Here is a 26,032-nt window from a genome sequence, read left to right as displayed (position 1 = left end):
TTGTGTCTCGCGAAAAATTGGATTGCGCTGTCAAATATCAAGAAAATCATAAAAGAGCACACCAAGTATGTGTGCAGGTGCTGGATCGATGACTCGCAGCATTTGATACGGTAATGTACCAGTTACTTTTTATATCTACGACTGTTTTGTGTGTAGTGGTTGTATCTGAGTGTATACATTGTTTCTTAAAATCCACGTTGATACATATTTATATTCTGCTTTATGTAGCTAGCTTTTGATGCAGCATTGCGATAACCCAAAATCCTTCTCGATGGTGTTACCTTGGAAACTAGTGAACAACTTCCTGGAAGATGGCGGAGGAGAAAGCGCGCACGGTGAGAACATGAACAAAACAAACAAAAAGCACACACTTCACAAATATGTACACTGGAGTGGGCTGTGTTAGTAGCGTATAATGTCTGCTAACGTATTAACTTGAATGTGCCTGAGAAGAAATTAAAACTGCGCGTTCAAGTAATGTTAAACGTTAGCTGGATGGCTACGGGTCGGCAAGACTAAAGTTAACGTTAGCTAGCTGTCTAGCTAACGTTGATGAGATGGCCTTTTGGCATATTTGGTACCAAACCGAATTAACAAGCGACAATATTGTAACGTTAAATTAAAAACGATGCTCGAAATGAACCCAAGAGTTGGCTAACGGAGGGAACATTAACGTTAGCTAATACGTTTAACGTAAGTTAGCTATAGCTAGATAATTAACAAATGTTATGTGCAGCTACGTGGAAGTTGGCCTTTCATTTCGTTGCAGTTGTAGCTTATTAACTACAAAATATTTGGTATTGATTACCATTGTGGAAGCTATTCTGTTCCTTTATACCTTATGTCCGGAATGTAACATCCCCGTGAATGTATTCCCCGTGAATGTACTCTCAATTATAATGTGATGCGCTTTTGGTTCATTCTTGTCGTTTAACGTTACCTGTCACTGTTTTCCTCCACTCTCTCTTTTACTCTCCTTTAGTGATTATGAAAAATGCTCACCAACACTATATTATTGCTGCTCCATGTCATGGCATTTTCGGTTTACTTTAGTTGTATCTCCGAAATCTATGTGATATTGTTCAAATAACAAAATAACATTCTCTTCCATTTAGCCTTTTTTACAAATATATATTATACCACCTAAAAACACTTAAATCGCATGTAATATTGAATTCCATGTAATATTCTATTTATTATTTTTGTAGAATAGTGTCATATATGAATAATTGTGACTGAAAGCATTGTAGGTACAGTAACACAGGATGTAATCAGTGTTTACATGTCATATCCCAAATGTAATCTCAAGATATTGTTGCTATGAGACTGGTTGGCTTTGTAATGTTTGTGCTTGGTCTTTTTCAGGATCTTCAGCTCCCAGTGGCCACTGATACCAAGAGATCCCATCCCAAAAAAGGTGAGTGTTGTGTGCAGCTTTCCAATGTTCCCAGTTGTGACATGTCCACACAACTTCCCACAGATGTCACTATCTCCATTTCCAAGAAGAAAAATCCTATGCATTTCCTACCACTTGGGAACAGTTGTGTTAGAAGGCTTTCTGAACGTCTGGCTGTAGTGCTTATGTGCTTTAGGAGGTTGAATAGCTTAACATTTCTGCAATGGCATTCCTCATACTTGATGTACTCTTTTATCACGTATGATGAATATTTCATTGTGAATCCAGAAGCTTGGTATGCTCATAAATCAGAGGAATTGCTCTCTGATTGGAATTTTAAGTCTGCATCAAAGACAATTTTCTAGTATTGCTCCCAATGTGTCATTTGTCTATTTGAGTTTTTTATATTGACAATGACCATAGAGGTGAACTAATATGCACAGAATGTCACCTCACATCACTGATTAGTCTTTCCTTTTCAATACACATTGTGTTATCGTGGAAAGCACCAAGAACACACTGAGGAGAAGAGCAGTGTGAATGTGGGTCAGTGAGGGTCTTGCAATTCCCTGTAAATGCTCTAGGTGTTGCTGTGGGAAAGGGTTCATCTTGCAGCCCCAGCTGTGGGGAACAGGATTAAAGCTAGTGGGAGAAAAGCCGTCCTGAAATAGAACAGCTTAAATTAGCTGAAGGCTGTGCATCCCAATGGGTTTGGAAACATTGAGCTCAGCGTCACCCCCTGCTGTGAGAAAGTGGGGTTGCAGCCCAACATTATATCGGAGCATTTCGCACAGTGGTCCTCACCCCTGGTCCTGGAGAGATGCAGGGTGTGCTGCTTTAGCCTTAATATTAGCAACCAATTCAGTCCCAAGAAACCAGAATGGGTGAGTTAACTGTGTAATCAACTGCTTTAATTGATCAATTAAGCGCTGAGTAACAACAAACACCAGCATACCCTGTGGCTTCCCAGGACCTGGAGTGAGGACCACTGATTTAGCAGATGCTCTTATCCTGAGCAACATACAGCGTACATTCTCTTTGCATACAACATCTACATCTGGATATCTTTACTGAAATGTAGGTGAAGTACAATGCCTGTGCCCACTTGAGAATCAAACCTACAGCTTAGCAGTTGCAAGGTGAGGTCCAGGAGGCGAGGCAGCATGTGGGTCCAGCAGGCGTGGAACTAGAGCAGTGTTTCAATCTCTTCTCCACATCCACGCTGCAGCAAAAAGGGCTCTCTCCGCATTCGGCTTCACGGTACCATATTTCCTGCCCATTTCATTTATAGCACCATGATCAAAACGTTTGTGGGCGGTTAGTCATAAGCCAGGATTTCCTTGTGAATGATGATACTGAACCAACATAGGGACAGTGAGCTTACGACTGAAACGTTGTCCCTTTCTTGTGTGTATACTGTATGCTTGCATGCACAAATGCGTATTAAAGGGGTGTGTGTGTGTGTGTGTGTGTGTGTGTGCATGTGTGAGTGTATGCTATGCATGTGCGTGCATGTGTGTGTATAGTTTGCATGTGTACACAAGTGGTGTGTGTCTGTGTCTGTGTCTGTGTCTGTGCCGGTGCCTGTGTCTGTGTCTGTGCCTGTAAGTATGTCTGTGCGTGTGTGTGTGTACTCTGCAAGTGTGTCCTTGTGTTTTCTTCTTGCTCTCTCTGCTCTGTATCTCTCAAATTATCAACAGCTTCCTGGACACTGGGGATTTCTGGTTGCCTTAGTAACAGGGAAATATCTCAAACCCAGCTCAGGCATTTAGAGCATTTAGCTAATATTAATGCATTTATGGTCTTTCATATCCAGTGCTGTCAGCAATCCCTTCAAGTCAGCTACTGGCTTCAACCAGAGCCGGGGTAATCTTAAGATTTAGCCCTAATTATGACATTTTACCATCACTCCATACTTATTAAGAGCCGGAAGCTGCAGAGATATTGCGCTTGTATTCTGAGTGCTTAAAATCTTCATTTCTTATTGAAAACCCCTCAACTGTTGCCAACAGTTTGGATTTTGGTGTGAAAAGCATTGCCCAAGGCATTAGGTGATTATATAACTTGCATGTTGTAAGGTCCTTATTATTTGGAGGGTCCTGTTAGGTGTACCTTAGTTTTGTGTGTTGTTTTCATTTGTAAATAAAATTATCTCTCATTGTTTCTATGTTTGTAGTCTGTATGTATTGATTTGTCTGTATGAGCATTGTGCTACATTTATGGTCTTTTGTGCTGTCATAGTGTGAGATGTTGTGGAAAGGAAGTATTTTGTTACATGTCAACATTAAGGGTAAAGGTGGGAAGGAACAGAAGGAATCGGATTACATTCAGCACACTGTAATAGCAGCGATCACCATCAACACTGCTTTCAGTACTGCGTCTAAGGCACCATCTCTCCGAAAAAGAAAGCAATGTCTGCTGTTGCTAACACTCGCTGTGCTGTCAGTCATTCTCCGGTAGGCAGGCATGCACAGGCTCTTCCTCAGCTCTGAGGAGCGATGAGCCCTTCGGCGGACTCGCGTCAGTTTGGGAGGCGCCTCCCTCCCTCAGGAGTGGGAGTGAAGGGAACCTGGTTTCCCGTTCCGCTCCAGTCTCGTACTGCGGGGTCGGTCAGACGCACCTGCAGTGCACCTCACCCGGCGAGCCGGGGAGCGGAGGCGGGCTACCGCCGGGCGGGGGGGGCGTGAGGAGGCTCCGAGGAGCGCAGACGGCCGTGCAGGCTGAGGCCCCTGGGTCAGGGCTGGGTCCTGGAGCGTCGTGCGTTGGCGGTATGGTGCACAGGGAGAAGGTGCTGTGCCGTATGGTCTCTCAGTGCCGCTTCTGCTCCACCTCTCTTCAACACAGCGCCGGAGCTGCCCATCCTGGAGAGGAGGAACTGGCTCATCCACCTGCACTACATCCGCAAGGACTATGACACCTGCAAGGTAGGGCCACGTGTGCCTGCGTTCAGTTTACACTGGACACTTCTTATATATGGTGGGGACTGGAAGATTTGGATTGTTTTACCAACCGATAACTGCTATCCAAAAAAATCTCACTGCTTTTTATTTTTGGGGAAGATTAATTGTTATTATGCACAGTAACTCAATTATATTGTCCTGTGTATAAGTATTCATTTTGTCTTCAACCATCCACAATGAGGCACTTTATTTTAGCTTCATTAACTTTCATTTAAGATGCACCTTCCTTTCATAAAATGAGATCATTAATGAGGTATAGTTCAGACGTGCCAACATATTCAAACTTTTTTCTGTTCGTCACAACGCTAGCTAACATTATCAGTTTGAAAAGGTAGTGCGCTGCTGATGGGGAGTTTACAATTATTTGGCTGTTATAATACACATCAATGCAATTCTGTTCTCACCTTTAAAAATACATCACAGGTAAGCAACGAGTCAGCTTCCTAGCAGTGTTAGACCTTTAACATTTGTGTTAAAAAGGCGTTGGTGGCGAACTAAATGGAATGTTCATTTCAAATAGTTCAACAGTAACAGTTCAGTTTAGTTCAGTTTATTCTTTGTCCCGAACAGGCAATTTGTTTGCAGCAGGACCACACACATACCACACAACAATAGGCATAACACAATGCAGACAGACAGACAGATTCTGCACAAGAAGCATAATAAATAGTTCAGTTGTGATAAAAACTGAGTGCATTAAAAACTGAGTCATTTAAAATCATACAGTTTCAATAAATTTAAGGTAGATATAATAAGAGGTAGTGGATAGGGGGTCACAAAATGGACAAGGCTATCTTCTTCTGTTGTGTGCATTCAGTGCTTGGATAGAAAGAGGGATAAAGGAATTTTTGTACCTCTGTTTTAAAGCAATGGGAGTGTTAAATCGTAAGCCAGATGGCAACAACATGTATTCTGTATACAGAGGATGACTTGTATCTTGATAGATATTCATGGCTTTGTTAAACACCTGCTTGTTGAAATACTCAGTAAGACTATTGAACTTCACTCCCACTGTCTTATTGGCCACATTCACAATTTTAGAAAGTGCATTCTTGTCTTTGATAGTGACATTTCCATACCAGCAGTTAATGGAGAACGTCCAGACAGACTCAATAAAAGCTCTATAGAACTAGTTTTTACTGATGTTAACATTTTATATTGTACCTGTTGTCATGTTGGCTAAGGCAGTCATTGGTATACAGGATGTACAACAGGGGGGAGAGGACACACCCCTGAGGTGAGCCGGTGGACGATGTTAGGGCACTGGACAGCACATTATTCACCCTCACCCTCTGAACTCTCTGCGTAAGGAAGTCAAGTAGTCAGGCTTGGATCAAAGCTAAAGTTGCTCAGTAATTTCTCAGTTCGCAGGTGGGGTTGGATGGTTTTAAATGCTGAGGAGAAATCAACAAAGAGCAACCTAGCATGATTCCCACTCTTCTCCAGATGTTTATAGAGAAGATTAAGTAGAGTTCGCTGCAGACATAGTTCAGGTTCAGGACCTGGCCACTTCTGCGGCTTGAGCCTGAAACCCTGTGTGGCCCGTGTGGGTTTCAGGGCTGCAGCTTCCTGCCGTCTGTGGGCCGGAGCCCAAACACTGACCTATCGCAGTCTCTCAGGGTCCTGCTCCAGTGGTCAGGCACAGCTCCTGCTGCTGCTTTGTTCTGCCCAGTGCCCTACTCACTTATTATTCATGGGTTTCTCTCCGCAGTGCCAGCACATTAAAATGCATTTCATCCAGCCGGGCCACTCTGACAGTTTTCTATTGTTGGTTTTAAAAGAGAAAATGAGCTGCAGTTTGATCTGATTAAAATGTGAAATCGCTCCTTAAAATGAGCAGTTTTCTCTCTTTAAGGAGAATTAAATCAAAATACTATTAATTCACTCGCTAATGAAATTGAATCTAATGCTCTCTTTTCTGCCTTGAATATAAAACTGGATGTGATTCATCTACAGATAGCACAAGATGAGATATGAGAGCTCTCAGTCGTTACATCCCATGGGGTGGGGTGTGCTCACAGCTTAGGCACCTGTGGCCTACAGTAACTACAGTGTACTGCAATGCTGATATTTTCAGTTTTCCAGTGTTTTGGTGTGCTTTTGTGTTTTGGTGTGTTTTAGTGTGTTTGGTGTGTCTGTGTTCACTCAGGCCATTATCAGAGAGCAGCTGCAGGAGACACAGGGAATGTGTGAATACGCCATCTATGTGCAAGGTATGTGAACCCGGCCTTATTACTCCCAGTTTTCATACGGGGCAGCCTGGCATTGCCGTTCCATTATTAATCTGGGTTACAAGCCCCCGGGCAGTTTTGAAGGCTTCTTCTGAGAACCATAGGTTGAAGGCTGTCTTGATGCACTGCTTCTCCCTTCGCTGTATGAATTCCTCTTTCCCACTGTGCATTATCGCTGCCTTCCAAACGATGTTTAGGTGAAGCCCGCTGCCTCATTTCCTCTCGTGTAAACGTAAACGTCTCCCTTGTTTAGCGTTAATACTCCGTTTGGAGGGGAAGATCCAGCAGTCCCTGGAGCTCTTTCAGAGCTGTGCGATCCTCAACCCCACGAGCTCCGACAACCTGAAGCAGGTGGCCCGCTCCCTGTGAGTGCTCTGCAGGCTCTGCCCGGTCACATCCTCATGAATCACACACTTTTACATTACTGCACATTCATTTTTCAGTGTGTCACAGAGAACTGGGACACAGGGCAACGCAGTCAACATGAAATGTGTAACGCTTTTATAGAGGTGGTTTTATTTGCGACTCTTAATTAATCATGTAGCTAATGGGCTTTTATGTTCGTTTTCTGTGCTTTGATTATTCCGTTTTCAAGGTTTCTGCTTGGTAAACACAAGGCTGCCATTGAGGTTTACAATGAAGCTGCCAGACTCAATCAGAAAGACTGGGTAAGTAGTCGGTATCAGACAGAATAGTAGCACAATGGCCCCACAGCAGTCTCCATATCAGAAGAACTGGGTAAAGTAGAAAGCAGGGTCAAAAAGAATACTTAAATAACAAAGTTTTTGGCTCAAAATAAGATCAGCCGGGTGAAGTACATGCAAGACAATGCACTCTCACCATATGACTTTGACCTTGAATTTAATTGGATTGGGTTGGTTTTCAGCATTGTTGGAGGCCAAATGTTTGAACTAACCTATCTCCAATCCCAAATTATGTTTTTTAGTGCACAAAACAGGTTATATAATGAGTATAGTATAAAGTAATAATAATATTGAGAGATTATTTAATCGAGAAACCAGAAAATGATATACTTTCTCTGGTTTTCCACTTTTTTTTTAAGCATGTTACATTGCTCAGTTTGGAATACTTGTCTTCTTTTCTTCCCACAGGAGATTAACCACAATCTGGGTGTGTGTTATATCTACACCAAAGACTTCAAAAATGTAAGTGTGTCCCAATCATAGTGAGATTTAACTGTGTTCCACACCACTGAAAGCGGTGCAGTGTGTTAGGAGCACATTCATCATTTTATATAGCATGTGACAGAGGTATCCTGTGTGGTATAACCATATGTACCCTGTGTGTGTCTCCCTCTAGGCTGAGGAGCAGTTAAATCTTGCCCTGCAGTTGAACAAGCATGACTTGACATACATGATGCTGGGAAAGATTCACTTATTGGATGGGAACACGGAAAAGGCCATCGAAGTGTACAAGAGGGCTGTTGAGTAAGTGTGTGTGTGACCCAGAGAGGGAGTGTCACTGTTGCATGGGATAAGTTGACAGCACAGTAATCCATCAGCCAATCAAATTGTTGTTGGTGTCCGTAGTGTCTGTCTTCATGAAAATTCTTTGGTGATCTGGGAAATCTTTCTGAACCCGCTTTCCAATAAATTTTTGGGATTTCATAGCAACAGCGATATTTTATATTTGCTTTGAAGTGTCAGGGACAGCTTACTCATTTGCCACCTTGCTCACTGATTGGCCAATCTAACAGGCTATTTGTGGGTCAAGCGATGTAAAGCGAGCTTTATTTTTGACCGTATAAACTCTGTCACCATGGCCTCCCTGCAGTGCGCCCTGTAATAGGAGGAGTTAGAGGTGATTAAACACGCCCGACGGCTCTGTGCACGCTGTGCGTTTAACAGCAGCCACTGCTGTAATTAATCACATTACAGCCTCACTGCGCTATTCACAGCAGGTCCTTCCACATTTAGTTACCCTCCACCCCAATCTCACCGGTTGCTTTTTTCTCCCTGGAACTCTGTTCAGAATATCATTATAAATATTTAAACTTTCACATTGGATGTTTTGAGGGCGAATCTCAGAAAATGTCTTTTCACAATGCGAGTAATACTTTATTTATATAGCACCTTTCAAAACAATGGTTAGAAAGGGCTTCACAATAAAATACTGAAAAACACAAAACATCAACAAACAGGATAAAACAGAAAACACAAACACAATAAAAACAAGATACATTTTTAAGAGAATAATTTAAATAGAAATAAATAAAGCATACTGATAATGAAATAACAAAGAATGGCAACCGCATCAATAATCGGGGAAAGCAAGAGAGTAAAATTGGGTTTTTAAAAGTTTGTGAAAAGTAGCAGTGGGGTCAGACAGTCCTGCAGTGGCGCCCGTTCAGCATGTACAATGTGGCACGCGTCCTACATTCTGCGTGTGGTTCTGGTTCTGCGGTTTGGCTCCCTGCCGCTCAGACCCTGTTTCCGGGGGCACTGGAGTAAATAACTGGAGGAGCTGAAACTCCTCTGCTCTCTGTGCCCTGCTCATTATCACCGGCCTCCAGCAGCGCAAACCAATTAATAAAGTATCGCAGCACCGGGGTGTGTTTTAATGAGACTCACCACTGTGAATCCAGCGCGCATCTATCTCTAATCTTCAGAACCGTGCTCATTTAAATGTTTTTTTTTATTTTTTTGCCCCCGAGTTATTAATAAATAACAATAAATTATTTTTAATTAAACCAGTTTAGCTCTTTACTTAAATTTGAGAACAGCTGGCCTTCACGCGAGAATTGAGGCCTGCAGGTACAGTGTTTCTCGCTCAGCACTGGTGTATGTGTGTGTGTGTGTGTGTGATATTTCTGTCCTGCCCTGTGCTAGGTTTTCCCCAGAGAACACCGATCTCCTGACTACGCTGGGTCTCCTCTACCTGCAGGTGAGGCAGCGCCAGCCTTCAGACTCCATTAGAGGGTTGATGTGTTCATTCTCGTGATGGATGTGCTACATTACCGCCAATGGTTTTCTGTAAGACTGTCGTATCAAAGATGGAAAGTAGGATCATTTATTTATGGAGCTCAAGCAGGTGGTGCTATGTTCTGAACATGTATCAACAAAAAGTCCTTTGTGTGTTAAGTATGCAAAAATGGAGAACTTTGCTGTCCTAGTTTTCAGTATGCGACTTATGTTCCTACACATTCTTACACATAAAATCTAGGTACATTTTCTTTTTAGATAAACACCTCAGCAACATAAATTGAAGATGCTGCCTACATACCCCCTTAAACTGTGCTTAATTTCTTTCACATATTTGGACAGCAGATACAACATGTGAGGTTGTCACGGCCGAGCCAAAACCTGCAGCCCTTTCCACAGTGACCACATACTTCCTGTCCTTTAAAAAACAGCATTTACTTCGTCATTTAAACTTTTTTTTACTCTAATTACATTTACAAATGCGTCCGTATTCTTTAGTTGGTACCAGGGAAGAATCACAGGGCCAAGTTACATGAGGGAATATGAGCAATGCCAGGGAGCCTTCCTTTGCAGTTAAGCTTCTTTAAATTGTATTTGTGGCTTGTGGCCAAATGGTAACTTGATGATATGTTGATATCAATAACATTACATTTATGCAACTCGAGAAGGTGAGAGTTCTGAAGTAACTGGCCTAAATTTATTCCACAGCTCGGAACATATCAAAAGGCATTTGAGCATCTTGGGAACGCCCTAACTTATGACCCCAACAACTACAAGGTAGGAATTTTTGGACTTTTGGACTTTTTGGTTTCACTTTGTGAATGTTAGTGAATGACAGTGTGTGTGAGTGCGTATGTGTATGTGCGTGGCCCCATGTTATTGGCTTCCCTCAGGCGATCCTGGCGGCCGGCAGCATGATGCAGACCCACGGCGATTACGATGTGGCCATGAACAAGTACCGCGTGGCGGCCTGCACCGTGCCCGAGAGCCCCCCCCTCTGGAACAACATCGGGATGTGCTTCTTCGGCAAGAAGAAATACGTGGCAGTGAGTCGCCTCTCTGTCCAGGAATTTATTCATCACCATATGCATAACATATCTGGGCTTGACCCAAACTGCAACTGAGCCAAACTGTAACTTAACCCCAGTGTGACCTCGGCGCTGCTGACCATTCAGCGGATCTGAAGTCTATTAGAGTCCTCTTATAGAGCAGCGGAACTAGAAGAGATGCTGATGTTTTCAGAATATCAGGTTTGCTGTGTGTCTGCGCTCCGGGTTCCCATCTCCCCCTGTGTCTGTGCAGGCCATCAGCTGTCTGAAGAGGGCCAATTACCTGGCTCCGTTTGACTGGAAGATCCTGTACAACCTGGGGCTGGTGCACCTGACCATGCAGCAGTACGCCTCCGCGTTCCACTTCCTCAGCGCCGCCATCAACCTGCAGCCCCGGCTGGGCGAGCTCTACATGCTGCTGGCCGGTACGGCGCCCGGCGCCCTGCTCAGAGTCCGTTATCACTGTCTATACTGGAGTCTACTGCTCAGAGTCCGTTATCACTGTCTATACTGGAGTCTACTGCTCAGAGTCCGTTATCACTGTCTATACTGGAGGTTACTGCTCAGAGTCCGTTATCACTCTCCATACTGGAGTCTACTGCTCAGAGTCCGTTATCACTGTCTATACTGGAGTCTACTGCTCAGAGTCCGTTATCACTGTCTATACTGGAGTCTACTGCTCAGAGTCTGTTATCACTGTCTATACTGGAGTCTACTGCTCAGAGTCCGTTATCACTGTCTATACTGGAGTCTACTGCTCAGAGTCTGTTATCACTGTCTATACTGGAGTCTACTGCTCAGAGTCTGTTATCACTGTCTATACTGGAGTCTACTGCTCAGAGTCTGTTATCACTGTCTATACTGGAGTCTACTGCTCAGAGTCCGTTATCACTGTCTATACTGGAGTCTACTGCTCAGAGTCTGTTATCACTGTCTATACTGGAGTCTACTGCTCAGAGTCTGTTATCACTGTCTATACTGGAGTCTACTGCTCAGAGTCTGTTATCACTGTCTATACTGGAGTCTACTGCTCAGAGTCCGTTATCACTGTCTACACTGGAGTCTACTGCTCAGAGTCCGTTATCACTGTCTACACTGGAGTCTACTGCTCAGAGTCCGTTATCACTGTCTATACTGGAGTCTACTGCTCAGAGTCCGTTATCACTGTCTACACTGGAGTCTACTGCTCAGAGTCCGTTATCACTGTCTATACTGGAGGTTACTGCTCAGAGTCCATTATCACTGTCTATACTGGAGTCTACTGCTCAGAGTCCGTTATCACTGTCTATACTGGAGTCTACTGCTCAGAGTCCGTTATCACTGTCTATACTGGAGTCTACTGCTCAGAGTCCGTTATCACTGTCTATACTGGAGGTTACTGCTCAGAGTCCGTTATCACTGTCTATACTGGAGGTTACTGCTCAGAGTCCATTATCACTGTCTATACTGGAGGTTACTGCTCAGAGTCCGTTATCACTGTCTATACTGGAGTCTACTGCTCAGAGTCCGTTATCACTCTCCATACTGGAGTCTACTGCTCAGAGTCCGTCATCACTGTCTATACTGGAGGTTACTACTCAGAGTCAGTTATCACTGTCTATACTGGAGGTTACTACTCAGAGTCAGTTATCACTGTCTATACTGGAGGTTAATGCTCAGAGTCCGTTATCACTCTCCATACTGGAGGTTACTGCTCAGAGTCCGTTATCACTGTCTATACTGGACGTTACTGCTCAGAGTCCGTTATCACTCTCTATACTGGAGGTTAATGCTCTCTTCTGTAGATGCTCACCATGCACATGTACTCCTTTGTGTTTACTACCCTGCTCCTCAAATCACAGTGCTTGAGGGCCTGAGAACTGCTGGTTTTCCACCCTCCCTTTACCTGGGAGTCAGGTGTGAAGACAGTTTGACCAGGCAGTACCATGAATTGTTCCGTTAATTACTTAATTAAGGAAAGACCGGCGCCAGATTTGGATTTGAGGGCCAGATTTAACCCTGCTCCCAAGTTCACTGCCGTGCTTGATAGTCAGAGACTGTACACTTGTACACTGTACAGGTTCACCATCTTCCTGCAGTCATACCTTCCACTGGTACCTTCTCTACTCCTCAGACTCGTACTCTGGACTAGTATTCCTGTAAAATAACTGTCACACTCTCTGTAGGTTCATCATTTGGACAGGGAATACCCCCCTTATCTAGTTTACGCATTGAAATGACCTTCCTGAAGGCCGGTTTGAGAATGTAGTACTGGCCAGTTCATTTTTATTAGTTCCGCCACGCTTCAGCGAGAGAGCGGTAAATCACTACTCTGCGCCAGTGACCACTAGATGACTTTGCCAGTCTTTTCAAGGAGTATGCCACCAAGTGCGCGCTGCACTGATTGATGGTCTTTTCTGTTTGTTTTTCAACAGTTGCCCTCACTAATCTGGATGACGTGGAGAATGCCAGGCGGTCCTACGAGCAGGCGGTCTCTCTGGACCAGTGAGTGTCCGTTTCGGTTGAATTTGCTCATTCCTGATCCTCCTTAAAAACTAAAAGGAGCCGTTCTGTGCGCTCACTCCTGTCCTCCGCAGATCCAACCCGCTTGTGAATCTGAACTTCGCCATCCTGCTGTACAACCAGGGGGACAAGAAAGCGGCCCTGCTGCAGTACCAGGAGATGGAGCACAAGGTCAACATGCTGAAGGAGAGTGGGAGCAGTCTGGAGTTTGACTCTGAGGTACTCCTCTCTAAACTGAGAAGCCACATTGCTTTGAGTGATGATGTCAGCCTCTGGCCTTGTGGCAAAGGTGCTTGCCTGGGACCCGGACGGTTGGTGGTTCAAGCCCTGTGTAGCCACAGTAAGATCAGTGGAGCTGTTGGCTCTTGAGCAAGGCCCTTAACCTCACATTGCTCCAGGGGGGATTGGCCCCTGCTGAGTCTAATCCATGCAAGTCGCTTTGGATGTAAGCGTCAGCTACAGTAAATAACTGTATCGTAATGTCATGTTAATTCTGATGCTCTTGTCTGTTTAGATCTGTCACCTCTTAATGACCTGTTCTTGCTGTTCACGTGGTAATGTTTGTAGAGATGCAGAACAGGGGGTTTATATTCCGGCTGTTCTGTTCAGCTGATAGAAATGGCCCAGAAGATGGCAGCTGCTCTCCAGGTGGGAGAGACCCTGGTGTGGACCAAACCGGCCAAGGACTCCAAATCCAGGCAGCACGCGGCTGCCCCCAGCAAGGCCGCCGGCTCCCAGCAGCCCCTGGGCAGTAACCAGGCCCTGGGCCAGGCCATGTCCTCTGCAGCCGGCTACAGCAAGAGCATCCAGCTCTCCACAGGTGTGTGCCCCTGCATTCAGGCCTCTTCATCATTATATCCTACACTCACTGTGTGATCATTCTGACGATGGGACAGCCTGTAGCCCTAGTGGCTAACTGAGACCTGGAAGGTTGGTGGTTCAAGCCCTGAAGTAGCCACAATAAGATCCATGTAGCTGTTGGGCCATTGAGCAAGGCCCTTACCCCACCCCCCATTGCTCCTGAGGAGATTGGCCCATGCTTAGTCTAACTGTAAGTTGCTTTCGATAAAAGCATCAGCTTAAATAACTGTAGTGTAATGATGATGTTTCATCACTGCTACAGTAATGGCTGTTGTTTAATATTTTTGGGCCTGGGAAATCCATAATGCCATTTAAACGTGTGATATAATGGTGAAATGTGAAGGAAAATCAAACGCGCTATTCTGTAAATTGAATGTAAGAATGTTCAAGCCATTTAAAGACTATTTATTTGCTTACAATGAGAGCTCATGTTTGTCTGTGCTCTTCCAAAGTCGATACTAGAGGTTCAGCAATGGGTGTTAATTTAATAAAATACAACTGGGCATTCAGAGTCAGGGAGTAACGTTTTTGAATACCAATTCCAGATTTCTCAGCAAAGCAGGATTTCCAGGGACTAAAATATTATACCCTGTACATATCTTATGTATTGTGTCGGTATATTTCGTAGATAAGTTATGCCATTTTTTTAATGTCCACTGTCTCTCCATTTGGGGTATTTTTGCAATGCATAATGAAGCACATCTATAATCATTGGCTTTGTTGAGCTTGATCCCAATTGCAATTGGAAGCCAGTAATTATAGTGAAATCCATCCAGGTGATTGCGCTTTTTTTTTTTTTTTTTTTTCTCTAGTTCCTTTTTGTTATTTAGAGACGGTCTGAAATTACATAGGCAGTTTTGTAATTTTCCAAAGTTGGAGGTGAAGTTATTCCAGGATACGTAGAAGCGGTTCTCGCTGTGCAGCAGTTAAAACCCGTGTGTCCCCCCCAGGCTCCGCCCCCGTCAGCCAGCCGAAGCCCCCCTCTCTGCCCCTGGAGCCTGAGCCTGATGTGGAGAGCGCCCCGTCCCCCCCCACTGAGCCCCCAGGGCCCCCCGAAACCGAGGAGCCCCAAAAGCCCAGAGAGAAGAGGAGGAGCAAGCCCAAGCCCGTGGCTGAGTAGCACAGGGGTTCTGACCGAGCCGCACGCTCCCTGGGAAATCCACTCCCCCGCTGAACCCTTCTAAAGCGCAGGCCGTCTCTCCGTTGCTGTAAACCTGAATGATTTTCAGGCAGTTACCACCACGCTGTACTTTTTTTAAAAAGTCAACGTTGAATAGCTGAGCACTTTCTTCAGACCACCGCGTTGGTTAGGTGGATTTCCCAGGGGCAGTGACAGGTTTTTATCCCTGTTATAATCACCCCCACCACACACTAAATAACAAGGGAACACATGTCCCCAGTCTCTTGTATGAGGTGTCTCTGCATCCTGCAGGTCCATGACTTTCATCGGTGATCGCACAGTGTGGTCGGTACACTTTGTGCTTAACGCGCGTCACATAACTGCCCACACATTGTTGCTTGCCTGTGGCTTGTATGTGGATGATGGCAACAATATGCTTTGCATTCCATAAAAGTGAGCTGCTTCTATAAATGTAGTCATTAAAACTTGACCGCCTCTCAACTGACAAGAGGCAGGCTGTAGGTCCTCAGTATAGGAACACAGGGTTTACGAGGTGCACAAGCTCTTTCTAGTGACAGCACTCCTTTATTTACCTCTATATTTATGTTGAGATTTTGATAGCTGAAGCAAAAGAAGCGGTAATGGGTTCTCTCGAGGTTAGCAGATAAGCAGTAAGTCTGTATTTGAAACAAGGTTTTGTCCCTCTAGCACAGCTGAAATTATAGTATTTTATTAATTATTTTAGGATTTACATCTGTGTATGCAGATACATTTGCGAATATATTAGACTAATTTGTTATAAAAGAATAAGCCAGGTTGTATCAGTTTAATAATTTCTGTAAAGTGTGTTGTATAGTTGTATAGTGCACTTTAATCTATTTAAATTACGTGGAGCGGATGAAAAAGCCAAAGATTTGAAAAATGTTTGAGGAGGGCAATGAGATGCTGCCCTGGATGCAATCGATGTATTGTATTTTTCAAATTCCGGTCATTCAAAATCTTTGAACCCAAGCAATTTGTAGAGCTTGTACATAAAAACATGCAATTTAATGTTTTCCGAATGGAAAAGGTTGGACCTGAGACTTTAGAATTTGGGCCTACTGCCTGCAGCGCAAAACATTCACTGTAACTGAAATTCTTGAACCCACTGAGTATGAATAGTGTATGAATAGTGTATCTGGGAATTTTACCCAAGATTGAAGTGGGTCCGATAATGTGGGTCCATTTGGAGCATGGATCATCTGGCTATAAGCTGTGTGAGAAGAATAGTTTTGACTATCATGTTTCTTAGCATGCGCTTGAATGTCAGTGGGTACACTTGGGGGTTCAGGTAAAAATGTTTTTTTTTTTTGTTTTTTTTACGGATTAATCCTGGGTCTGGTAAATGAGGAATGTATTTTCAAGAGAAAAACTTTAACAGGAAACATTTATTTCTTCATTTATTGAAATAGTTTATATAAAAACACAAAAAAATAAACCAGTCTAAAGTAGTCCAAGTTGAAGGCTCAAAAGTTAATACTACTCAAGTGTCTAACATTGAATGCTTAAGAGGGCTTTCCTGATTGCCCTATCATTACTGAGGACATTGCATATTGTTTCACGTTGTGCAAAGACTCCTTTCATTTTGTGTTCTGTTACAGAATTTAAAATGTGTACATTCAAAATAAAATAATTTGGTGAGAAACAGCCTGAAATGGTTTATATAGATAAAATAATTTATATTTAATTATTATTTCTTACTAATCTCTACGACACATCATGCCGAATCTCTAGCAGAGATACGAAAGGGGAGATTACATTTCAGTAACAACCAGCAAGGATTATAATTTGAGGGGAGATAAGTCATGTATATGAATGTATATGCGTGCATAGAGTCTATACCCATGTCTCAGACTTTTCTGACAACAGGACGGCGTGTTTGTGTTGGTGGTGGTGCTGATAAATCATTTTCACAAGCAGCAAAACCACTAAACCAAATTACACTCTTTAACATATACATTCATGTACGACGGTATTTTACTGCTATTACAGTTTAAAATGTATAAACAACATAGACATTCCATCCAAAATAGTCCCTTTTCAAAGAGAGGCCTTTGAAGATTTGGAAGGTGCAATTTCTACCATGTAGATTCATTGTACAGCAATCCTCTAAAGTGATTAATGTGAAATATACTCTTATACTTTAAAAAAATAATGCCATATATTTGGACTTATTCATGAATGATAGAACTCTGAAAAGTACCAGGAAAATGTCATTGCCCAAGCCACGTATTCAAATAATAGCAATGCCCTATGTATATTCCAGGATATAGAAAATAAAGATTTAAGAAAAGCAAAAGATTGGTCTACAAATATTTACAGGTAGAGCTGGTGCCAGTTTGCAACCCCTGTGAGCAACTACAGTCCAGGTAGACCTGCTAATGTGTCCATCAATATTAAGTAATCACTGTTACACAAGATAGACATTACAAATAAGACTAATTAGATGCACGTTTAATTTTACTGACAGCTAATTTAATTAGGCCTCCCGTTGAAAAGTGAATTGGGGGAGCTTCATTTTTAGCGGACAGGTGTGACCGAGGCAGTAAGGTTAATCTGTGCCACTAATCAGCTCTTCTGTACTCTACTTGGGGAAGCTGCCCCATGCTGTTGGGTGGACCACTTCACCGTCCAACACTTCCTCTCTCTTTCAATCTCATTTGCAGATAAGACATTTAGGCAGACATCTTGAAATCTTATTGAGCAGACATTAGGGACAGGAATTAAGAAACTGAACACATCACACACGACAGGGGGCACACCCTGGTCCAGAACTGCCATGATGTATGTGCCTTAACAATGCTGGTACCCGGATTAATGTAGCCAGCTAACTGGTCAAATTAAGTCATTACAGGTCGTCAGCATTACTGGACCAGAGCTGTTCCAAAGTTGTAGAATCTCCATTTGACCACAAACACAAAAACAGCATGATTTCATGAAAATATAATCCCTGAAAAAAGTTTTTTTTTTTTACATAAGTACTTAGATGCCCACTGAAGAAGAAAAAAAGGACAATATAGTTCATGAGGGGGAAAAAAAAAAACAACTAAATTTCAAGTAAATCTGGAAGACCAATTTCATTTTTGATCTTCGTGTCAAAATTTTAGCAAGATCAAACGCAATGAACAACATAAACAGAATAATGCTAACTTCAACTCAAATGTAAGCAGAAATTAAGTGAAATCAATGAAATGATGAAATAATAACAGCATAATAAAGGCCAAATCCATTCATTCATACTATAATCCATTGCAAAGGTTGGAAGTACATCATGTCTCGTCTCCGAGCTGTGGCAGAGAACATCTATTCACCTGCTGACAATAGATGTGATCTGCCCCTCCCCATCTTGTGCAAGGAGGCTTAATTAAGTTTAAAAAGCACATTAGTGTAATTTAATATTATGTGCTACGACATACTCAGTTGAGCCTTTCTGTGGAATCATGATTAATAGGCAGGAGGACTGATGAGAAGACTATCGCTTGCTGTGCGCTGCCTTTCATCCTCAAAGACTCGGTGTATAAGAATGAGGCATCTGCACCACGCGTAGCACAGCACCAAAAAAAATGTTCTAGTTTATCATCGGTGAGATGGTAACTGATGGGTCAGGTGGGTATACATTTCTATCCTAGGTCTACTCCAATGTGCCGTTTTGTAAGTTAAGTTAACATGATCGTTCTCAAAGCCAGAGGAGATGGGAGAGAGGGACCAAATCTCCACAGGGCACCCAGCAGCAATGAAGAGCCGAAACTTAATTATGTTACATACCCGTACCAAACTGGTGTGTGGATGGGCTTCACCCCAGGCGCAAGTAGATAGAGGCCTGTGAAGTCAGATTTCCTCAGCAGTGGAGGTATTCATGTTCTGTACGCAATATTTTTCTTTCCTCCCTCAAACGGTGTTTACACAAGGCAAACTGGATTATTTCACATCACTTTGAAATCATTATGAGAGGTAAACAGTACAAAAACTCCTTGGAGTGTGGAAAGAAAATGGCTGCAAAAATGTGCCTTGGGTTAACAGGGCCTGTGCGTTTTCCAAAACAGTGCCACCTACAATATGACAATGACCAAAAAGAAAAACAATCAGGGGGTGGGGGGAATTCCACACTCCATTTGCACATTGCTGGACAGAGCAGGGGTATACTGGGGGCCAGCAGTGTGCGTTACTGCTGCAGGATCTCAGAGTACAGGAGTCCCTCAGCCGAGATGGCGTCGCCCAAGCCGACTGTCCGTAGCGGCTGTTTACAGACGAGCACGGGCGTCATGTAGAAGGTGACGTTGCCCCGGTGATAGACCGTGACCGGCATGGCGGGGTCGAGAGACAGGCTCTCCCTGGGTTCTGAGTAGGAGCTGTGGAAGTCCCTGGGCGCCCTCAGGGTGACCTTGGAGGCGTCGATGCTCTCGAGCCCGCAGGCCTGGCTGCCGGCCACGCGCGCCCCTGCCGCCACCGCCGCCACCTGGTTGCCCCAGTACCCGTCCACCGTGACCAGGATGTGGTAGGCCAGCGTGTGGAAGTGGATGCGGGTGAGGTCGGCTTCATATTCGGGATCGGTGCGCCCGTGCTGCTCCAGGACCCACAGGAGGATGTCGCTGACCCGGCCCACGTCCGGCGTGCCGTCCCAGGACGCCAGCTCAGAGTGGGGGCCCTCGCCCGCCTGGGACAGGAAGAGCAGCTCCTGCTCGTTCAGGCCGATGGAGTTCACCATGGGAATGACCTGCTAACAACACCACCACACACTGTATGTCTTGCCATGTTCTCCATCAACGCTTCGGCATAAACATTCAAGATCCTCTATCCTCTTAAGTCCGTCTGATTAGATCTCACCAAGGTTTTCATTTCCTGCATTTTTAAAACATGTGAAGTGAAGTGAAGTGCCTGCGGAAATATTTATGACGATGGGCAGCAGGTCAGCATTTTCATTAATGTTAGTTTCATAATTCATGTGCGAAGACAATTTTATGTTCAGTGTTTCACTGGCCGTGGATCTGCAGTGAAAGCCACTATTCCAGGATACACGTTTATTACCTCCTACTGGGAAATAGGAGCAGTGGTAAAGGAAGATCCTCATTCAATTTCCATTTAAATGAGAACCATGGGTACATTTGGGGATGTAGGTGGATAGTCAGGCACTCGACCAGTGGCGGTTTATCAGGTAAACCTACACATTTACCTCCTGCATGATGCGGTTCATGTAGTCCTTGTCAGTCATGCTAGCCAGCTCCAGGTGGATGGGGACCTGGTTGCGGACATCAGAAATGGCCACCACCGCCTGCAAGTGACAAGAGTTCACCTGACAGTACTGATGGATACCCGTCTGCCCGAACAATCGATGTTCATCATGTCTCTGTCCCGAGCCTGATGGTGAGTGTGCGTTGATGGCTTGATACATTCAATTTTTTTTTTTTTACTAATACCACAATCCTGATGTGTCCGCTTTGCGGACTAATTCACCATGTACAACAAATAATAACGAGTGTTTTTAAACTGACCTCCTTCAGTCTCTCCTCCCACAGATCCCTGCCCTGGCCCTCCATCATGTGCAACCCAGACAGCACCACCAGGTCAGGCTGGAACTCCTCCAGGCTGGCCACGAAGGTCTCCAGGGTGCTCATCTCCCCGTTGGCCACGTCGTGGGAGAAGATGAAGCGGTTAGCCTGGGGCGCCCGTGTGGGACCCCACTGTTCCCCTGCGGAACCCGAGGAGAGAGACTTAAGCACCGCTCTACTTCAGCAAACCTCTGAACCCTGAACCATTTTGGGAATTCAGGACTGGAGAGCCATATCGCCTGGCATCCCTTGAAGAGAGAACCCGATTTTTACACAGGAACAGGAGCTAAATCCATCACTATTCATAAATTCGTACACAGAGCAGGAACTCAAGTATCTTGTGTGATATGCAAGTCTACAGAGACCCAGACCCTGAGGCTAATCTGGAGCACGGGGAGCTGCCAGGCGTGCTAACCTGCTTTGTACTCCAGGATGAGATGGAACTCGTCCGTCTCCTGCAGAGACTCTGGGGGGACCATGATCTGCTCGTCCAGCATCTCGTGGAGTTTGGGCCCCACGGGGCCACAGAGCAGCACCTGTGATCAAGCACAGACAGAAGGGGCCTTTAACTGTCACTCACTTGCAAGAGAAACCACCTGCCTGGACCTGCTTACCATGCGTCAGAGAAGGCTCTGCTTGACCTGTGAGGGTTTGTGTGTTCTATGTTGGTAGTCCAACAAGTATCCTGGGTATTAGACCAGGGTGGCAATTATGCCTGGGAGCCCTCCTTTTTATGACAGGGAAAGGAATGCAGGGGGTTAGGGTTTCCTCGTACTTGTCCACAGGCCATGTCACACTCGGACACCATTGAGCATGCCGGGACATAAAACGAGGAATGCAGCAGAAACTCTTCACAATTCATGAAGCATCCATTTTCTCTTTGTTTCCAAGTGCTTCATTTTGCTTGAGTGCTGCTGATCCGTCTGCACCCGAAACGGTGCGGAGAAGCACTGGCCCACTGTGGTGGAAACCCCACTCTTTTTTCACCCCCCGAATGAAAGGTGGTGTGCTGTTCTCACACCTCATGAACTTACCATTTTCACTGTATGACACTATGAGGACACATGTGAACAACGCATGTGAACACATTCCCCGGAGTGTTGCCATTGTCCTTGAACACAAAGGCCACCTTTTCCAGATTCAGCACGGTCATTGAGTGTTAGATTGCAGGCCTCCTCATTGAACAGCACACTGTTCAAAGCCAAGCTCTCGAGTTAATAGAGCAGGCTTTCTCTCGGCATTTCTTACAGTTACAGAAACAAAAGAAATTGGGGTGGTTTGGCACTGGAGAATGGTTGTTTGTTTATGGCAAATAGACAAAACTCTTCACATTCAAAATCATACTTGAGCGAGCAGAGCCAAGCTTTGAGAGATCCAAACGTACCATCAGCTGAGGGTAGGTAGCCAGTTTCTGTCCAATCAGGGCTGCGTTTCCACCAACATAGAGCTGGATGGGAGGAATAAAGACACAGCAGTGGTAAGAGTTAACATTTTATTGAATCCTTAGAAATGCATCTTCTCCAGATCAATTGTTGGTTTTCAGTTTATTTCCACTGCAACTTGCACTTCAAAGCAAACGCACCGTACCACAAAAACAGTATGTACACATAAATATCAATCCCCAAAATCTAAGAATCATGTTGTCATCCCAGAATTACCACATGCATATTTTAATGGAACAATGGTTTTAGTATCAAACACTGGATGCAATGATCAACTCACAAATGAATCCGCTTGCAAATCTAGCACACCTGAAATTCAGCACGTCTTCTCGCTCATTGTTTAAACAGCATATGGAGAAGGGGTCAGCTTACGCACTTCCCTTTTGATCAAAGCCATATTGTTTTGTGAAACCAGTTGACACCTTTGTGGGGATTTGCATTTCTGGTTGATTTGGCAGACTTTATACTGACAGGGTGTTTGTGCCCTGCTTGCCTTGAGTGTATAGATTGCCTCAGGGGGACCCAACAGAAATACCACAGTCACACAGCACGGTCAAACAAACCAGACAAATCGGGTCAACTGAAAATGAAGGACGCAAGGATTGTGTGTGGAGTTTAGTTTTACTTGTAGCCTACACACCCCATATTTTGAATGTAGAACACCTTTTCATCATAAGTAGGGCAGTCAAAGAAGGGCCCAGTGCTAAAATGTTTAATTACCATCAGGCGTGCATGCATAATTACATTTAGAAAAAGAAAAAAAATCCAATCCTTTGGGCATCCGGCATTAATTCAAAATTAAATCATCCTGTCTTGAGCACATGCAATCCAGTTACCAGAGAGATACAGTTAACATCAGAGGATAAAACTGTTACCACCTCCAGGTCACTCCGCCTGAAAAAACAGACAGAGCCTCTTAAGATTGAACTGCAGCACAACAGTGACCATCAACCACCAAAGACACACAAGAGAAACCAGAAGATGTGTGATGTCTCCCAGCACTCTTTGGAATATGCGACTCCGAAGCCCTTCCCCGCGCGAGTCATGAGGCTGGCCATCGCCTGTTGCTAGGGTACACAAGGCTGCCTTTAGCCAAGCAGGCCTCGACTCTTTGTGTTGGCTCATCACTATTCCAGAGATCGCTCCGTCTCCCCTCCTCGGGCCGAGACCTCAGCCGGCCCCATGGCTCTGGTGAAGCGCAGTTACCTGAGCCCCGGGGTACTCCGCTGCAGCTCGTGCGATCCTCTGAAAGACCTCCCCGTCACTGAAGAAGCGCTCCGCGGCCGCGCCCTTCTCCATGTAGTGTATGAAGGCCTCCCTCAGATCCTCTTTGGAGTGGAGCACCTCGTGGTCGCTGCCCTGCCCGGGATCGACAGCCAGGGCCTGCAGCAGCCCCACCCCCGACACCACCACATCCACACAGGCGTTGACCCTACGGAGCAGCACCTCGCAGGTCAGTGTCTGCACCCTCCACATTACGCAGCGAGAGACTGGCAAAACTAAACAAGTCACCTTGAGCAAGACCTTACGTACAACTGCTACTTGTCAACAATGCAATTAAAAATCCAAGGGGTGTGAGATGACAATTGTCCCAACTTTACATCCACTGAGATCAGTGAAATGCAGCTTGGCATTAAGCCAGGCGCTGCAGAACCGGCTAGAACTCACCCTACAGCCACCCGACTCCACTGGCGAGCAGGGGCAGAGATCAGGGCCTCCCAGGCACTGGAGATGATATGCTCTATGGTGGGTGTGCTGGGGATACCTTCAGGAGAGGGGGTGGATTGGGAGAGGTACTGCATCAGGCGATCCGGCAATTCAGGGTCCGTATGGTAGAAGTACCCAATTGTCAGAGCCAGGACAGCAGCCACAACTGCCTTCTTCCACATGGTGCCCTCAGCGTCTGCTGTTTGTGAGCAAAGCACAAGAATGTTAGCTATATCCTGAGGCATATCCTCATTATTTTTCCACGCATTTTACCAATATTCTGCAATGCACCCAGCATATCTTATACAGACTCGGTGCACTTGATCAATGACATTTGTAAATTCTTGTATCTTGATACAAAGGAACAGCTTCTTCCTTACACAGATCCTCCTTGAAAAACGCCTTATCCCAAACCTTGCCAAAGTGACTTTGATAAGACTGACTCAGAATGGAAAACTTCGATAATGTTTACCGGATACTCCCTCATTCATGACTTAATTTTGATTAATTTGTACCAACTAGCTAGCTGACTGACTGATTCATGCAATTTCTTGTCGCGTTGAAGCAACAAAATCAGCCAAGACAGCCAAGCATTTTTGTAAAACCACCATTAGTTTGCTATTCTAGACACTTCCTTAAGCTCATTTACAAATATCAGAGCGAGCAGGCAGGCTAGCCAACAAGCTCAATCCCATTAGTAGTTGGCTAATGTTAGCAGTGACCAAGCAGAAACACTTAAAGTACCAATCATAGATATCTAGTAAGATCTAGTCCAACATTGTTTGATCAATTAATATAATGGGCTAAACTAGCAAACCAAAAAGCACCAGCGATAGAACTGATTATCCATGTCATTTAGCTACACAGACACAGTTAGGAGTTGGCTGGTTTGCTAGCTAGTGCATACAACAGTAGCTTGTTCTTGGATCGCTATAGATGGCCACCCTGCGATGTTAAAACATAATATTTACGAAGAAATGATATTGGCATCTGTGCTGCGTTATAAATCGCATGAGCAAGCAACGAACCAGAAAATCGATAAGGCAGAAATCCCTACCGTTGCTTGACAAATTTAGCTGCGGACAGACAGGGCTGTTCTTGAGCCTCGGTGTTCAGACCGGGCGCCACGTCTGAATTCACGGGTGCCCGATTGCTTGGTACAACAACTTACAGTACTGTCTCCAACACGTAAATTACGCCCGAACTTGACGCTAGTCGATTGCTGAAACGCAATAGCTGTGGCTTGCTGGAGCTAGCTACCTGCCTTTCCAGATTATCCAGGTCCGCTTCAATGGCGTTTGCGTAACTTCAAATAGCATTTCCGTTGCGAAATGCGCTCCGCTACTAGCGTAGTTGTCTTTGCGGAATCGTTCTGCAAAGTTTTGGAACTGTGACGCCGCATGCTACCATGTTTTGAGGCTCAAACTCACCACCTAAGCTCGTCAGTGTTAAATATTTCGTATGAAATAATCGTGGAGTCAATGATCAGTTCTTGAAAAGGCGGTCTAATTTATTTACTATAATAAATTAATATTAATATTTGCATGAATATCAAATTAGAAATGAAATGAAGCCGCAGCTAGGAAGTTTGTCCTCACTAATTTGCGCATGTGTCGTAGACCTCAGGAAAACTTCAGAACCGTTCAAAGATTCATAAAGAGGAACAACATGAGGATGGTCACCTCAAAGTCTGTGTGAGGGTTGGCGAGATGCATTGAATCGTTTGTTTAGAATGTAAGAAAAGTTAATCATGATTCTAGGAAGACAACTGAAAAGTGGCCTAACCTAAAACATGACGAACGATGCGCCTTTGTCGTTTGTCATAAACAGGAGAGGAACGTGTTTAGATTTGTAGTCCAGGCCAAGCATGGGGACAAAAAACCAAGGGCCAGCTTCATGAACACAGATTAAGATTAGTCCTGGACTAAATGTAGTTCTGTATGGATACTCTCCATTGAAAATTGAAATTATTTTAGGACTAGGCTTCTCTTTGTTTGTGAAGCTGGACCTTAGTTCTCTTTGCCCACTCGTTCTGCAAAGTTTTGGAACTGTGACGCCACATGCTACCATGTTTTGAGGATCAAAATCACCTATGCCTGTGAGTGTTAAATATTTTAGTCCTGGACTAAATTCAGTTTTGTATGGATACTCTCCATTGAAAATTGAATTTAGTTCAGGACTAGGCTTAATATAAGGGCGGCCTGTAGCATAGTGGTTAAGGTACATGACTGCGACGC

The 26,032-nt window shown here is 44.5% G+C and overlaps 2 protein-coding genes across 5 annotated transcripts; one reads left to right on the top strand and one right to left on the bottom strand.

Annotated features, from left to right (window-relative positions):
* Window positions 1–65: 65 nt before the first annotated feature.
* On the top strand, window positions 66–16,745 carry bbs4 (Bardet-Biedl syndrome 4). The gene is made up of 17 exons (XM_061221618.1): window positions 66–110; window positions 229–335; window positions 1,366–1,417; window positions 4,241–4,320; window positions 6,506–6,569; window positions 6,841–6,952; window positions 7,183–7,255; window positions 7,700–7,753; window positions 7,908–8,035; window positions 9,437–9,491; window positions 10,238–10,306; window positions 10,423–10,575; window positions 10,832–11,003; window positions 12,993–13,062; window positions 13,155–13,299; window positions 13,690–13,900; window positions 14,892–16,745. Exons 2-17 carry the CDS (start codon window positions 312–314, stop codon window positions 15,059–15,061), a joined length of 1,632 nt encoding a protein of 543 aa, XP_061077602.1. The 5' UTR covers window positions 66–110; window positions 229–311; the 3' UTR covers window positions 15,062–16,745.
* adpgk (ADP-dependent glucokinase) lies at window positions 16,488–25,168 on the bottom strand. Of its 4 annotated transcripts, none has more exons than XM_061221622.1 (8): window positions 25,056–25,168; window positions 23,757–23,994; window positions 23,295–23,520; window positions 22,031–22,093; window positions 21,062–21,182; window positions 20,590–20,786; window positions 20,271–20,369; window positions 16,488–19,817 (listed from the first exon to the last, which is right to left on the bottom strand). In XM_061221622.1, exons 2-8 carry the CDS (start codon window positions 23,975–23,977, stop codon window positions 19,263–19,265), a joined length of 1,482 nt encoding a protein of 493 aa, XP_061077606.1. In that variant the 5' UTR covers window positions 23,978–23,994; window positions 25,056–25,168; the 3' UTR covers window positions 16,488–19,262. The 4 variants fall into 4 exon arrangements, with proteins under 4 accessions (XP_061077606.1, XP_061077603.1, XP_061077604.1 ...); XM_061221619.1 differs by having other exon boundaries at window positions 24,853–25,162; XM_061221620.1 differs by having other exon boundaries at window positions 23,757–23,991; window positions 24,853–25,162.
* Window positions 25,169–26,032: the final 864 nt, after the last annotated feature.

Source organism: Conger conger, chromosome 15, assembly GCF_963514075.1.
Source record: "Conger conger chromosome 15, fConCon1.1, whole genome shotgun sequence".
NCBI lineage: Eukaryota > Metazoa > Chordata > Actinopteri > Anguilliformes > Congridae > Conger > Conger conger.
Note: the sequence above shows the minus strand (reverse complement) of the source record. Positions and strands in the feature narration are given on the sequence as shown.